The sequence below is a fragment of the Thermobia domestica genome, chromosome 13 (genome assembly GCF_964235325.1).
Source record: "Thermobia domestica chromosome 13, izTheDome1.hap1.1, whole genome shotgun sequence".
Lineage (NCBI taxonomy): Eukaryota > Metazoa > Arthropoda > Insecta > Zygentoma > Lepismatidae > Thermobia > Thermobia domestica.
In genome coordinates this window covers 201,724,846-201,742,129 of record NC_137466.1, presented here as the reverse complement: position 1 = coordinate 201,742,129, position 17,284 = coordinate 201,724,846, and the positions used below count along the sequence as shown (strand labels likewise).

General features: G+C 37.4%; 1 protein-coding gene across 1 annotated transcript in view; it reads left to right on the top strand.

Annotated features, from left to right (window-relative positions):
* Positions 1-17,284, top strand: part of LOC145668954 (adenylate cyclase type 5) — a gene marked incomplete in the record, with an annotated part of 459,372 nt that overhangs the window by 320,691 nt on the left and 121,397 nt on the right. The window contains 1 exon segment of the mRNA XM_081737245.1: positions 632-753. Within this exon segment, the coding sequence (XP_081593371.1) occupies positions 632-753 (122 nt within the window).

The window sequence follows — 17,284 nt, the reverse complement described above, 5'->3', positions numbered from 1 at the left end:
CCGAATTTTTTCGGCCCAATAAGTTTTTTTAAAAAATTCTTGGCCCAAGCCCTGCCCGGGCCCGATAAATTTTAAAAAGTTTCATTTTGTAACATTTTTCACGGGTACACTTCTTCAACGTTTGCTTTTATTCTAATTATCGTTTAACAAAAGTCAGTAATTATTAAAGAATTGCAATTAATCGGCCCCAGCCCGGCCCGACCTGAAGAGAAATCAGTGTTGGCCCGCTCAAACCCGGCCCGACCCAAAGAAATAAGAGTCAGCCCGCCCAAGCCCGGCCCGGCCCAAAGAACTAACAGAGTCAGCCCGGCCCGTGCAGATTTCTATTCTGCATAGCTTAGTTTGAAAGGCCAATAAAAGAATAATACGATATTAAAGCATCTTTTGTTATTAGTATATGTTGAGATTAACAGTTTTTCTCACATTGGCTGAGCATCATATTTCATTTTCACCATGCGTATATTACGAATTTTCCTTGTTTATTATATACGTTTATCGTAGCATGAAAAAGAAATATCTATAATGTAAGTCTGAATACGTCACAGTATACCTTATATGTGAAGCCATCAGTACACATAGCTATACATACATATAAAGTTACCTAATATGATTTTTTTCTCTTCTTTTACAGGAAAGGCTTCTTCTGTCGGTGCTTCCAAGACATGTTGCTATGGAGATGAAAGCGGATATTGCAGGGAAGCCCAAAGATACCATGTTCCACAAAATATACATCCATCGCCACGAGAACGTTAGGTGAGTTATTCATGAGCAATCCATTTAGTCTGTTTGCTTTCCATTACTATAAAGAAAACAATGACGGAGAGAAGCTATGATACACAGACCTACAGAAATGAAAATATATATATATATTTTTTTTACCTCTCGCCGCAAGTATATGGTGTGGTTCACTTTATTGAAACAGATTTTGACGTGTGAATACAATAGCTTGAAACAAAACATTAGTATTGTTCATCACCACTATAGCCAGCTTGTTACATTTCCCAAACACAGTAAGTACTTAAACTTATCTGAACAATTATTAGCATCCTAAAACTCTCGTGTCTTCAATCGAAATTTCCATATAAAATAATAAAAATTCCATTATTACGTGCTATATCTCTAACCCAACATACATACACGTGGGGATACTGTGACTCAGTGGTAGAAAGCATAGGATCCCTTGTTCCATCCTTGGCCAACTAAGTTTGTGGTGGACAACATCGTGCTCGTGGGTTTTCTCGGGAGTACTCCCGTTTCCTTCCACTTTATCATTCCATCACTCACTCCCTTTCATCATCGTCTTCCTTAGCGTAAAGAGGACAATCGTGGGACGTTAAACTCAAAGATTTGATTTCCAACATATACAGAGAAAAAATCCGTTCTCCGGACAGCGGTATATTGTACAAATATACAGTATCCTCTTGCTTACTATAGAAATCAGTACGGAGCATACGTTATCCGTATGCTACACACGCACTGCCCTTAGATGTTACATCATGCTGTTGCTGGATGTCTGATATCTAACAGTTTTCCGTATATCACATACATATACTTATGTTACCTTCGTCAGCTATATGTTATATACGTCCATTTGTATGTGAGATCCTGACCGCCTACATTGTTTCATACGGAAAGTACGTATAGATGGAACACTTATACAGGAAGTATTATAAAACATGCGTTTTCAGTTATAAGTCTACTGTACGTTAGGTCAAAAAACTACAGGAATTACGCATACAACCTATCTTTTTAAGTACACCACCTACATTTTTTTCTCAGTGTACACAGTGTTAATGAACTATACTGACAAACTTGAAGAAGTGATTCCTCCAGTGGTGTATCTAGAAGATAAAAACTGGGGGGGGGGACAGCTAGAACCCAGACTATGATAGGTAAATCATGAGTTTACTATAAACTTTCAAGAATATATAAATAATAGCTTCACTTACTTTTGTCACTTAAAAAACTGGGGGCTAGCAGCTCCCGGCCCCGGGCTGGATCCACCACTGGATTCCTTCCATCAAAATAAGATTCCAAAAGGATCGTGTGGTCATGTAGGGAAAGTGTACAGTTTAGGAGCTACGATTGTTCGGAGGGGTGAAAGAATACATCGTGTCACGCGTTATTCCAAACATGAACAACTGTGCAGCTGGCGTTGTCTAACACTTTCTACTTCCTGTCTGCTGTGTACATTGTTGTAAATGCTTACTTTTTTGCCTACGTTCAACCCATCTTTAAGTCCATGCATATCTGAGGATTACGTTCGGATCATGCCTGGAAATAGGAACGAAAGTTTGCATAAGGAAAGTAATGACAACGGTGTTAGACTCGTGAACTTTGCAACATCCAAAAACCTAATCGTGAAGAGTACAAAATTCCCACATCGCGACGTTCATAAATACACTTGGACATCACCAGACGGAAAAACACATAATCAAATTGATCACGTTTTAGTAGATAGAAGAAGACAATCTAGCATAATTGACGTCCGGTCGTTTAGAGGGGCTGATTGTGACACTGATCACTACCTGGTAGCAGCGATAATACGGGAGAGATTATCGTTGAATAAATGTAATACTCAATCCCCGAAAACGGAGAGATTTAATTTAAAGAAATTAGAAGAGAGCCAGGTAAGAGAGGAATACCAGATTGAAGTTTCGAATAGATTCTCGGTTTTAGAAGACTCGGAGTGCACTAGTGTTGAGGATACTTGGATTGAAATTAGAGATAGCATTAAAAGTTCAGCAATAGAAAAATTGGGACACGCGGAAATACGTAGGAACAAACCATGGTTCGACCAAGAATGCATTAAACTAGTAGAGAAGAGAAAACAGGCAAAATTACGCTGGCTACAAAATCCGAATGAAATAACTACACAAAATTTCGCAGATATCAGGCGGGAAACTTCCAAAACTTTTAGAAAAAAGAAACGGGATTTTTTGAAAGCTAAAATTAAGGAACTTGAAGATAATAGTAAAAATAAAAATGTTCGGGACATGTATAAGGGGATCAGCGAATTTAAGAAAGGCTATCAACCTCGTGCTTATATATTAAAGAAACCTGACGGAACAGTTCTCACTGATACGGATAGCCTCTTAAATAGATGGAAAGATTTCTTTGACGATTTGCTGAACACGCAGCCAAAAACTAATGTGCGTGGAGAAAAGGAGATACACACCGCAGAACCGTATATTCCAGAACCCAATCGAATAGAAGTGGAAGCCGCTATAAAGAAATTAAAGAAACACAAATCTCCGGGTGTAGATGAAATTCCGGCTGAGTTAATTTTAGCTGGAGGCGAAAAATTGTGGAACAAGACACACAAACTCATTCTCCTTATCTGGAACAAGGAAGAATTGCCACAAGAGTGGAAAGAGTCAATCATTGTTCCAATTCACAAGAAAGGCGACAAAACTGACTGTAATAATTATCGAGGCATTTCTCTTCTGTCAACATCCTATAAAATCCTTTCAAATATTCTGTTAGCAAGATTGACCCCATACGCAGATGAAATTATTGGAGATTATCAGTGCGGATTTAGACGAAATCGATCAACTATCGACCAAATATTTACCATTCGCCAAATACTCGAAAAGAAGTGGGAATACAATACCCCGGTACATCAACTATTTATTGATTTTAGAAAGGCTTACGACTCGGTTAGGAGAGAAACATTATACAACGTTCTTACAGAACTTGGAATACCGAGAAAACTAATTAGATTAATTAAGATATGTTTAAGTGAATCCCAAAGTAAAGTTCGGGTAGGAAAATTTTTGTCCACGAGCTTCCACGTCGAAAATGGCCTGAAACAAGGAGATGCGTTGTCGCCATTATTATTTAACTTTGTGCTGGAATACGCCATAAGGAAAATCAAAGATAGCAACCAGGGCCTAGAGCTGAACGGCATTCACCAGGTTATGGCATATGCTGATGATGTAAATTTAATAGGGGATGATAGGAGAACAGTAGAAATAAATGCAGAGATCTTATTAAACGCTTGCAGGGACATGGGTTTAGAAGTAAATGCAGAGAAAACTAAATACATGGAAGTGCGTCGGGACCGTAATACGGCAAATTGTGGAGGCGTTAAAATATTAAATAATACTTTTGATAAAGTGAATACTTTCAAATATTTAGGATCAATATTAACAGACGAAAATCATATTCACGAAGAAATTAAATGTCGACTAAAAGCAGGGAATTCGTGTTACTATTCGGTTCAAAATCTCTTGTCGTCGCGAATTCTGTCGAGGAATTTGAAGCTTAAAATATATAAAACGATAATCATGCCTGTTGTTCTGTATGGTTGCGAAACATGGTCACTTACTCTGAGGGAAGAACATAGACTGAAAGTATTTGAGAACAGGATCCTGAGAAGAATATTCGGACCCAAGAGGAACGAGAATGGGGAATGGCGGAAACTTCATAACGAGGAACTACATAGTTTATACGGTTTACCCAACATTGTGAGGGTCGTCAAGTCTAGGAGGCTTAGGTGGGCAGGTCATGTAGCTAGAATGGAAGAAAGTAGAAACGCTTTCAAAGTCTTGACTGGTAGACCCATAGGAAAACGACCATTAGGAAGACCTAGGCGCAGATGGGAGGATAATATTAAGATGGATCTCGCAGAGATAGGAATACAAAGTAGAAACTGGATCCAATTGGCTAAGAATAGAAGTCAGTGGAGAGCTTTTGTGAACGCGGCACTGAACCTCCGGGTTCCATAAGCCATAGAGTTAGTTAGTTAGTTAGAGTCATGCCTGGAAATTATGCTTTGTGGAGGAATTTCTTGCGCATCCATTGCACATTACTGAAATGTGCATATTTGGGAGGTATATGTGTAACTCTTTTACGTTGTGTGCTTTAGAATTGAATATAGTTGTCCTCAGACAATTAGTCAGGTGAATTCCATGTCGTTCAACGTTTCGAGAACTGACAACACTGTTCTCGTCTTCAGGGTAAAAGTTTAAGAGACCTAAAACAGAAGCCTAGCCAACCAGCCAATCACAGTTAAGGCTACATACTAACGCTGATTGGATGTTGCCATTGATCAATCAAACTCTGCCTCCTATCTGCCAGCACCTATATAATAAAGGCTTCTGTTTTTGGTCTCTCATATTTTACCCTGAAGTGGACAACAATATTGTCAGTTATCGAAACATTGGACGACGTGGAATTCATCTGGCTGATTGCCTGAAGACAATTATATTCATCATGATGTCAGGAAAGCTTCAGTTCTTATTCCTTTACGCTGATAAGGATCACCACTCCATGATTCTTTGACTTCGAAATAACGCGTGTTGTGATGATTATTCTCCACGTTTTTTAGACGGCCCTAGCTCTAAAACTATACATTTTCCCTCCATAGGTCCATATGAACTTTCTTTCATATTCTGATGTGAGGAATCTTCTCTTACAATTTGTCGGTATAATTCATAACACCCTGTATATTTGTTTGTTTGTCCTTGATACAAATTCATTCCGTTGACTTGACGTTATGACCATGGCTTATTCAGATTTTTTGTAAGTATCTAAAGGAGTTCAAAGGAGACAAACTGGTTTAAAATTTATGTCAAAAATAAAGTATCTAACAAGCCCATCATATTAAGAATATGAAACTTGCTATATATTTTAAACTCCTTAATGAAAACCACTGCAAACGTGTCTCGCTTCTGATGGACATACACACACACACAAGAAAAGAGGGGGTAATTATGTAAAGAAGTTACTCAGAAACAGCTCACACAATTTTGTTCATATTCCATAAATACATTTTACATTAACAACTTTATAATGTGGCATATTTAATTTCTAATTAAAGTCTTCATAAGGAGTAGTTTACTCCAGAGGTTAATTAAATTTTGTTGGCTATTATTCTCGAAAACACCTGAGCGATTTCATTTGTAATTCATAAATAAATATTTCATTCATAAGCCTACAATATGCCAGATCATCATCATAGGTACTCTGCCATTATTGGCAGGTCATTTGCTGCAACTGAGAAGCTTCCATGCTCCACGGCCTTCCGCTAATCTCTTCGTCTTCATGTACGATTTTTCTGTTTTGATATTGTCCATTAATGGTAGTCTCCTTTGCTCCCTCTCTCTCTTTCCTACCAACATACCCTCTAGCATGTCCCTCATGATAAAGTTCCTTCTTAGTCAATGTCAGAACTAGTTTCTCTTCCGTTTCTTAATAATATCTAAAAATTCTTCTTTTATCCCATACTGTTTCTAACATCCTTTCATTCGTTTTCCGCTGGACCCAGACAATTTGCTTCATTCTTTTCCATAGTCATATTTCGAAAGCTTCCATTCGTTTTTCATCATTTTTTTCGTAATACACATGTCTCTGTCCCATACACTACAATACTCCACACGAAGGATTTTATGAGTGTTTTTCTCAACTTTTTATTCAAAGTTCCACAAAATATTTTTTTCCTCCTAATATGCCAGAATTTGTTGATTAATTTAAGTAATAAGAGCGAGAACGTTTAGTATTGTAGCTCTCATCTTTTACTTGGCTTATTTTCGTATCAGACCTGTATCCAGGGGGGTCTAGGGGGCTGCCCCCCTAAAATTTCACGGTAGGCTTGCAAATGAACTATAATATGGTGATGAACTATAATATGGTAGGATCGCCCCCCCCTAACTTCGGCCGGGTTCCCCTACATTTTTGGGCTGGCTACCGGCCTGTTGAGTATGAACAATCACTTCTTTAATGTACCATAACTTACAAAATACTATGCATATTAAAAACCATGTAAACATTATAATGGGTTTATTTGCACTTGAATAAAACACTAGAACAGAGGCGGAAGTAAGTGTGTTATTTTAAAATGTCTATTTGCGTTTATTTCATAATTGAGTAGGAAGTGGTTACAAGTAACGTTGGAACTGTGTTCTCGCGTAATTAAAGGCTTTTAATTATGCGAAAGAAAATTAGAAACACGGCGTAGGAGTTTGAATTGCAATTTCATGTGGAAACATGGGCGGTGTACATCTGTTATTGATCGACAAAACATTCTGGCTATGTACTAAGCAACTTATGCGATTATATTGCATACTAGAAAATGACAATAAATAGAAATACGATTATTAGACTCCTGTTAATGAATCAAAGAACAGACATGTTTAGCAGTATTGGTAAGTTGAATTGCGGTACAATATATAATTTTAAAAAACACTCCTGTAAATAATGCAGAAAATATAGGACTTTGAATTTGCTTCTACCCAGGCATGATAACTTCAGAGGGTGGCCCGAGGGGAAATTCTCTCCGGGAAAATTGCCAATTGTACCGAATAAGCAGTGGCGTATTTAGGATTTTGTTTCGGGGAGCAATGCACAACACGGGAAAACAGGGGACAATAGAATTAAATATATTTTCATTTATGCATAATTTGAAGTTTTAATGGCAAGAATTGCAGATTGGTGAATCTTATGTTATATTATACTCGAAAACTTTGCAGTGAAGCTAAGCTTTTATTCTATTCATAGAAGAAAAAGGAAGCATCCTTTTGGCGTACCTAATTTCCCGGGCTACTTGATTTTCTTTATTTCAAATATTTACCACTTTTTGTACACCTTGTCTCAAAAAGATTGAGCGCATTCTTTATTGGTGTTTTGAGGCAAAAATTTTCTAAGTCCAGCTTCGGGTATCTTCGGGAAAAAGTAAGCCAAGTTCGAACCTCCAAGCCAGCCTTTGCAATCGGGAAAAAGTTTGCAGATGTGTTTTTCTTCTTTTAAATATGATAAGACTTGTTACCAAATGTTTAGAAAAGCAACATTGATTGAAATACTTAATGATACAATATTTCGAAACCTTTTATTAATGTCACCATATGCTTGTTTGTCATTTAGCTCTCCATACGTAATGGAACATTTAAATACGTTAAAGAATCTTTCCATATGTAAAAGAATGCTCAAAGTTAAGAAATAGAACATAATTATCGCCTGAGTACTAAAATAAAAGTCAAAATAGAACAGAAACAGCGTTTGTAATAGATATGAATGTCATAATTATCTTGAGATCCGTTATACATCACTAGAAGCATGGCTCCAGTAATCCTTGTGTTAGCTCATTGGTAAGCTGTCGGATTTCAAATCATAAGGTTGAGAGTTCGATTCTCGTTTAGGTTAATGCTTTTTTTTAAAATTATATTTTCCGCAATGCATGAAAAATTATATAAAATAATTACATTAAAATACATAAGTTGTATATATATAACATAATCATTGCAGAACATAGTAATTATTATGTTTAAAATATAACATCTGAGTTAATTTTCACAGTAGGTCGGTATTATATATGAGGATGTAAATACAAGTTAAGAAACTCGTTCCATAGCAATAAATAAATCATGTATGTATTTATTTGCAGCTATTTGTCATATAGAGGGTAATTCTCAACATTCATAATACAGAATGTCATTTATGTTCTTGAAAAGTGACTCGATGCATAAACAGAGGGTATAAACAGAGAATCCAAAGTCGGAACGCTCGCAAAAAAAAATCATGAACCCCAAAGGTCACGTGAGCAGACTGGAATTGTCCTTATGAAGCATGCCACAGCAGAAAGTCTTTACATAGATTTTCAATTCAATTCCTGATATATGCTTTTGCAATGTGGAAGTGGTGATGCTTTGAGTCGCCCTCTCTCGCTCGCTCGCTCGCTCACTCTCTATTTATACAGAATACAAAAGTTAATTTATGTGTGTGTTTCAACATAATTCTGATATATCTAGAGCAATTTTAACTATATTTCTTACTGTCTGGAAAAAGAGTACTGTCGGGATACATATCAAAAATGCTAGAGACGGGTCAATATTAGTATCGAATCCATAGTTTCGTGGTCGTTTAAGTGAATAGCTCTACTTTCAATTCAAGTCCAATTAAGCTCCCATTAGCACCCAGGGTGGTTACGTAGCGACATAAAGATATCGAAATCAACCGATATTAGAATCGAATCGTAAGTTTTCAGCGCCGCTAACAGTGCAGCATTTCCCATTAGTCCACATTTCACATTAGTCCCATTGCCTAGAGGGCAACATATTTGCAGAGTGCAAAGTTTAAAACTTGAATAAAATTTTATTTTTGTTTTCCGTATGAAAAAGTTAAAAATCAAGAGCAAATATACTATTTCACGAACAATCCTCTTTTACTATTCTAATATGTTTAATAATAGCGTAAGAAATCTAATAGTAATTCAGAACATGTTTCACAGTTGCAGTGGTGCCCACCCCGCCTTATGTCCATGACGCACCCCCCAATTGTCTACCCGTAGGTGTTCTTCCATGAAAAAATCTTCTTTTCGATTAATTTTTACACTCCCTCAAACATATTTATACAGATATTTTACCCCCCCCCCAAATATTTCAATGACGCACTTTGCGTCATAGCCCCCCTTGTGGGCACCCCTGCACAGTTGTTATTTTTTGTTACATAGTTGTAGCTGTAGCATGTAGTGAGTGGAATTTAACTGTAATAAATTCACTAATTAACCATATTCGAATTCAGTTTTATTTTTAAGTTCGGGATGAAGGGGCGGAGAAATATGTAGTTATTGGGGGCACCGAGCTTTTCTACATTTTACTTTCAAAATCTCCATTTTTCTTTTGTCATTTGTTCCTAATAAAAAAAGTTGAGTCACTTTTGGATTGTCATAGGATAGTTGGAGTTGGATTTTGGGATGCAGCCTGTGAGATTCTAGATGAGCTAACTGCTTGAAAAAATATTTTTGAATCATCTGTAACATATGAAATGAGGATATGTATCATAAAAAATTGAAAGTAACTATGTCTGCGTAATCATCACGGTCAAATTGCAAAGTCAAATGAATTGACGTTTGGTATATACCAGGCTCCAATCCCAACTGGGAAGTTATCATACGCGTGTCACTTTCATTATAATACATATCCTTAGGGGGAGTAGAAGTCCGAATTTTTGCGAAAAATTTAGTATCTCACAAGCCGTTCAACTGAGAGCTGAAATTCAGCATATAACTCTTTATTAAAAATAAAGAGAATATGTCCTGGCATTTTTAAAATTGTCTTTTATGAGCGGGGGGACGGGGGTGCATTTTCTATATATTGGAAATTGGTAGTGGGTTGATTTGTAAAAATAATCGAAAACGATTGATATTAGTTGAGAAACAAATTGAGTAATGCAAACTAAAGTTCTTTTTGAGTTTTATACCCACTGCTTTCTATTTATAATTGCTGAAGCTGGTGTTTAATATATGGAGCGTTCCGAGCATAAGGCAATCAAGCCATAAAGTTAGAGAAAAATGGATATAAAATTTGTATTCTAAACTTAATTACATGGGCATTTTCAATTAGTACGGCATGCTTAATTATATAGAAAATTAGTTTCTCTCTCTCTCTCTCTCTCTTTTTTTTTTTTTTTTTTTTTTACGTTGGTCTACTTTTCCTTGATTCGAAACTTTCAAATTTCACCCTATTTTCTACTGAAATGTGTCTGTAAGGCAACAAAGAAATAATTATATATGATAAATTTAAATTCATTTTAATTCGGAAGATGAGAAACACTTTGCCATTATATATCGTGAAGTTCAGACCCACCAGTATTGTAACAGAGAGGTGCTTGAGCCATTGACGGTAGAAATTCAAACTCCGATAAGTGATAATTTCACAGTCTTGTTTTATTAGAAGTGTAACCTCTTTAGTCAATGGAGAGGAGGATGTGGGTCATCGGTCAGAATTGATGTCAATGGGTTTTGGTGGGTCGGAGTTGGTCGCAGTGGTTCAGAGTGGTTCATAGTTGGTGGTGGGTCAGAGTGGATCACGATGGTTGATGGGTCAGAGTTGGCCAATGGGGCATTTGGGTGGTGGGTGATAGTGGATCATGGTGGGTCGTGGATCAAATTTACATTTACCCACACCATCTCTGGTTAAAATTGTACTAAAGATAAGAGGCACCGAAGATGCATGTCGGCTATTATGCTCAAATTTTGCGCATGGATAGTACTCCACCAGAAAGCAATAAATCTGAAACGGTTCACGGTATCACCTCCTAGAACTCGAGATGTAGGGGTTTGTCTGATTGGCTAAATTAAGACGTCAATGATTTATCCTTCAACAACCAAGCTTTTTATGATCGTTTCCGTGGGGAAGTCAGAAGAACACGTGCCTAGTAATCGTAATATTGATAGTTCACGTCCATCCCGGGGTATTTGTTTTGTGTTTTTTTGATTCACCTAAATATAAATAAATTACACATATAGGCATTTTAACATATTTTGGGAGAGTAATTTTGTGGTTCGTTGGCGTTTCATCGCGTCTCTGCCGCTGGTAGTAAAGTTTTCAAAATCGAGCTGGGGCCACCACGGATCGTCGCTGCGGGGCCACCAATTTCTGGCGAGAGGTCAATAGTTGACCATCTGTAGTCCACCGACGCTTACAACTTAGGATAATGAACGATGTCTTTGCCTTGTAGACTTCATGACTACCGACGTCGGCAGTCAACTAGCTTTTAGTATTCCTTTACTAACCATCTATCGTTCATGTTTGTACACGGTGTTGTCATAATAATAATAATAATAATAATAATAATAATAATAATAATAATAATAATAATAATAATAATAATAATAATAATAATAATTATTATTATTATTATTATTATTATTATTATTATTATTATTATTATTATTATTATTATTATTATTATTATTATTATTATTATTATTATTATTTGTAGTAATAGTAGTATAATTGATGATAGAATAATTATTGTCTATGTATTGTCTAGGTAGGACTACACACAGGATTTTGCTCGTTTTGGTTCGATTTGACGTTAATCCGAGTCGAGTTGGAAGATATTTTTCGCGCCGAGTCCAAGAGTAGACTTCAAAGATGTCTGTTTCGAGTCGAGTCGAGTTTCAAAGAAAAGTCGTTCGTGCCCATCCCTACTAATGAGAGCTTAATCGGAGTTAAGCGAAATTGAAAATCTCACTATTTATCTAAGCGACCCCGAAAACTATGAATCTAATATCGATCATTTTCTAGCAATCTTTTATATGTATCCCCCTCCCATTCACCATAGGTAACCCGACAGCACTCTTTTTCAGACTATAAGAAATGTGGTTAAAATTACTCTAGGCCAGTAGTTCTCAATCTAATTCCTATCACGATCCCCTTTTATCACACGCTCTTGCCAGCGACCCTTTTATAATTTGTTTTATAATAAGCTTGTGTGGGATTTTTAACATACCTATTTCTATAATAGTAGAATCCATTTTTTGTTTATAGTGAACAGTACCATGGAAAATCAGCGCCCGGGGCGATAGTATAGTACGATGTCACCGTATATATGAGTGACGTCGACAGACTAGCTACGAAGCGCCGCCATGGTTGGCACGAAGCTCAATAACATTTTCAAAGTAAACCCTACCTTTCCTTAATTTTGAGCACATTTTACTACGTTTTTCCTTCTATTTTACACATGTGCACATGCACTTTCCTAACATGAGTAACACACTTCCTCCGAAATGTGTGGCCCCTTTTTTCGGCGTCCGGCACTGACAGTGGATACAGTAACTGTAATATATATATTCCCAACGACGAAGGTGCTGGTTCAAGATGGATGTTAAACTCCTTCATTAAAGAGGCCATTAATGTATCCGATCTAAGCCCACAACTTCTTGACCAAATAATAGAATGATCATGCGACAAGTCTTTGCAACTGGTTTTCTGTAACAAAGACTTGGACAAGTTCTGCCTGATGAGGAGAGAAGAATATCCTGGTCTGGTGATTGCTGCTTTAAAAGTAATAATTCCATTCGCTATATCGTACTTGTGCGAAAGTGTTTTTTTATGGTAAACATTAAAACAAAGATAAGAAATCGCTTATCATTTGAAAATGGCTTCATAATGTTTGTCATGAAGATTGAACCGGGCATTGCTGCACTAGTGAAATTACACCATGCTTAGGTATCTCATTAGGTTTTAATTTTAATTGTATTTCAATGTGCAGGTTTTGTTTTATGTGTATTTTTCTAGTATTTCTATATACAGTTCTCATTAGTTTTATATCATACCTCTTTGATTTAAATTCATTTTTAAACAACTCTACTAACTAACTAACTCTATGGTCTATGGAACCCGGAGGTTCAATGCCGCATTCACAAAAGCTCTCCACTGACTTCTATCCTTAGCGAATTGGATTCAGTTTCTACTTTGTACTCTTATCTCAGCGAGATCCATCTTAATATTGCCCTAAGATCTGCACCTAGGTCTTCCTAATGGTCGTTTTCCGATTGGTCCTCCAGTCAAGACTTTGAAAGCGTTTCTACTTTCTTCTATTCTAGCCACATGACTTGCCCACCTAAGCCTCCTAGACTTGACGACCCTAACAATGTTGGGTAAACCGTATAAATTATGTAGTTCCTCGTTATGAAGTTTCCGCCATTCCCCATTCCCGTTCCTCTTGGGTCCGAATATTCGTCTAAGGATCTTGTTCTCAAATACTTTCAGTCTATGTTCTTCTTTCAGAGTAAGCGACCATCGACCATGTTTCGCAACCATACAGAACAACAGGCATGATTATCGTTTTGTATATTTTAAGCTTCAAATTTCTCGACAGAATTCGCGACAAGAGACTTTGAACCGAATAGTAACACGAATTCTACACCCTTTGGAAATGTTCAGACTTATTTTTTATTGTTCTTTACAGTGTGTATAAAAAATAAAAGTATGCCTATCAGAACAAAATTAAAAATAATATTTAAAAATAATTTCTGGTATTAGATTCTAACTATATTTATCTCTTCTGCCTATCTTCGCGATTCCCTAGAGGCCGCGACTCCCAGGTTGAGAAACCCTGCTCTAGGCATACATGAGTTATGTTGGAACATACATACATACACTTTTATATGTATAAATGCAGATAAGAGAGAGTTGAGAGAGAGCGATTAAGGAATTACCGCTCTCAATCTCTTCACTTTACTTTTGCGATTCGTGAATTTCTTACGTGACAGTTTGGGGTTAGCTAGTTTTTTGTCTTGAACCACGATCCGATTTTCGATATGCTCTACCTAAATGCTGTAATGCGAATATTGAGAAGTTATCTGCGATGAAAGTAGCTGCAAATAAATACATTACATAACATATTTATTGCTATTACACGATTTTTTAAATTTGTATTCAATATTCACACATAACACACCGACGTTCTGTCAATACCTCAGATGTTATATTTTAAAGATAAGAATTGCTTATGTCGTGAAATGATATGAATATATATATTCAACTGATATATACAACTGATGAATTGTAATGTAACTATTTTACATAATTTTCATGCATTGAGGAAAATAGAATATCATAAAAGAATCTCACCTGAACGGGTGTCGAACTCACGATTTAAACGCTCGGTGGTGTACCACTGAGCTAACATGACCGCTTTTCGGAAGCTGCTTCTGAAATATAACTGAGCTCATATGTATGGAAATCACAATGACGAAACGAGAGTGTGAATACATAGTCTCGAAATATTGTATCATTAAGTATTTCAATCAATGTTACTTTTTTCTACACTTAATACCATTTCAACATGTCTTATTATATTTAACAGAAGGAAAAACATATCTGTACATCTTTTCCCGATTACTAAGGTTGGCTTTGGAGGTTCGAACCAGCAGCTTTAGTTTACTGTTTTCCGAAGATACCCGAAGTTGGACTTCGAAAGTGTTCGTCTCAAAACAGCTATCATCATATCGCTCAATCTGTTTGGTATATGGTATATGTTTTTATACGTGTAAAGTCAGTATAACAATTCATTCTTTAAACAGCTTTTCGTATGTATTAATATTCCTTTATAAAAACTGTTTTTAATATTATTATTACGGCGCACCATTTCAGATTTCTTTCGCGAGTCGTTGAATGCTCGGAATTATTCCAAAACCTGATCGAACTTATGCTAGATTCGGTCAAATTATGCTAGATTCTCATAATTACTAATTCAGGAGTTTAAAAAAACGAAGTTGAGATACGATAACGTAACTTAAAATACACAGAGAGCAAGAATGCATGGATAGAACTCAATACTTCACGCACCAAAATTTTAACTCAACTAAATTACTGGAGTCGTAGCCAGACTCAATGGCGTATATATCGTATAAATGATTGCAAAGTTTTTGTTTACATATTTTGAAAGAAAATTACTTCGCAGCATAAGCGGAGTTGGGAATCGTCTGCTGGGGGGGGGAGGACTTTTGGTCGGTCTCGGAGCTGTCATTTAAGGAATAAATATGATCATGAAGTCAGAAATAAAGATGGTGAAGTTGTCAAAAAGTTGGGGGGAGAATGGCCCCCATAGCTCCGCCCATGCCTCGGAGTTAAAGGATTAGAAAACCCTGGGTGGAGCCACAAAAAAAAAAAAAAAAAAGCCCAAAGCCGTTTCGAACTTACTTCGGAAAATAAGACTGCCTGTATGGTTTACCGACTGTATGAATCAATGGAAGAGGATACATTTCTGCCGTTCTTTTTCTTCCCACGACTAACTTCTTTCTCATCTCCAGGTTTTACGGCTTTTTGATAAACTTGCTGAAATTGTGCTAGATTTGGGCAAGATGCTAAAAGCACGATGCTAGATGCTAGAGACATGCAAATTATGCTAGATCTAGCATCATTATGCTAGATCTGGCAACGCTGTTCCCCACAATAGGCGTGTCGTGCAAGTAACCAATCACATGTCAGGTATTAGCTTTTACCTATTGCTTCCTTCTCACAGCTCAGAACATTGGTAACTATGGATAGACGTACAGCCGTAATTGCTTTATGGGAGTTGGAAGGTTATTCTGCAACTGCAGCTAGCAAGCGAGTAGGTGTCCCGGCCTCTACAGGAAGGCGATGGATTCGGAAATATGGTGCTACAGGTCAGACTGGTAATTTACGATCTCCTGGTCGTCCGCATGTGTCAACCGAAGCCCAAGATGCGAGATTAGTAAACGAAGCCCGGTTAGACCCACTAAGGACGTCTAGACAGCTAAGGGAAGCTTCTCTCTTTCCTGGTAGTAAGCATACAGCTCTGCGAAGGCTTCGTCATGCTGGGTTACGTGGCCGTGTTGCTGCCGTGAAGGAAAACTCTCAGACGACCACAAAATTTACCGTCTCGCGTTTGCACAGGCGAATGTGGGTCTCAATTGGGAAACGTAGTTTTCTCAGATGAATCCATATTCACAACATCAAAGGAGGGACGACGTTTTGTGTGTCGTCCGAGAGGCACCCGATATGACCATGGATATATGGCTGCTTGCAATCGCAGTGGCCATGTATCTATTTTATGTTGGGGTTGGATTTCCAGTCGCGGAGCAGGACAGCTCCATAGAATTGAAGGACATCTGGACAATGCTCAGTACTTAGACATTATCAGTAATATCATGGTGCCATCTGTACGAGTATATCAGCCTGATGGTGTAATTCAGTTCCAGCAATACCAGTCGCCAATACATACTTCCCGTGTGGTTCAGGAATGGTTCGCAGGGCACCCTGAGATTGATTTAATCGACTGGCCGCCTCGTGGAGCAGACCTCAATCTCATGGAAAATATGTGCGCAGAAGTGAAGCGTACGCTAAGGGAAAGTTGCCCTGAGGCAAATCCACCAAGAACTCAGGATGACCTGTGGCATCTTGTTTCCGAAGCATGGCTGGAGGTAGGTGAAGGAGATAGATTTGTCACCCATATAATAGATTCCATGCCCAGAAGAATGGAGCGTGTAATAAATTCAGAAGGGTCTTGGACACAATATTAATGTCCCCGCCTTAACTCCCGAAAACAGCCCTTTTCAGGTCTACCTAAACGCTTCTGAAAATATTTCTAGAAGTAAACCACTCCTTTTATCCGATTTCTGTGCAATCCTACTAACAAAAGAATGATAATTAGCTGTAGGCTTTGAACTCAAGACCTCTTCATTGGCAAGTCCGTACTCTACCAGTGAGCTAACATGAACACGCAAACCCAATCTGAAGAAACACGACTTTCAATTTCTGGTATTCGATGACAATGATGCTCATATACTTTGCAAATGTTGTATTCAACTTGGGATATTCCGCAACACACACACACACACACATAAACAAAGCGAAAGAGGGAGAGAGAGAGAGAGAGAGAGAGAGAGAGAGAGAGAGAGAGAGAGAGATGAATATACAAAAGCATATTCAACGTATTCGAATGAGACCCTAAATAACGACATTCCGTTCTAAAGAGAATTTGTGTTTCTTCCCGTGACGTAAAGGGGATCGGGAAAAGTTATGTGTCTTGA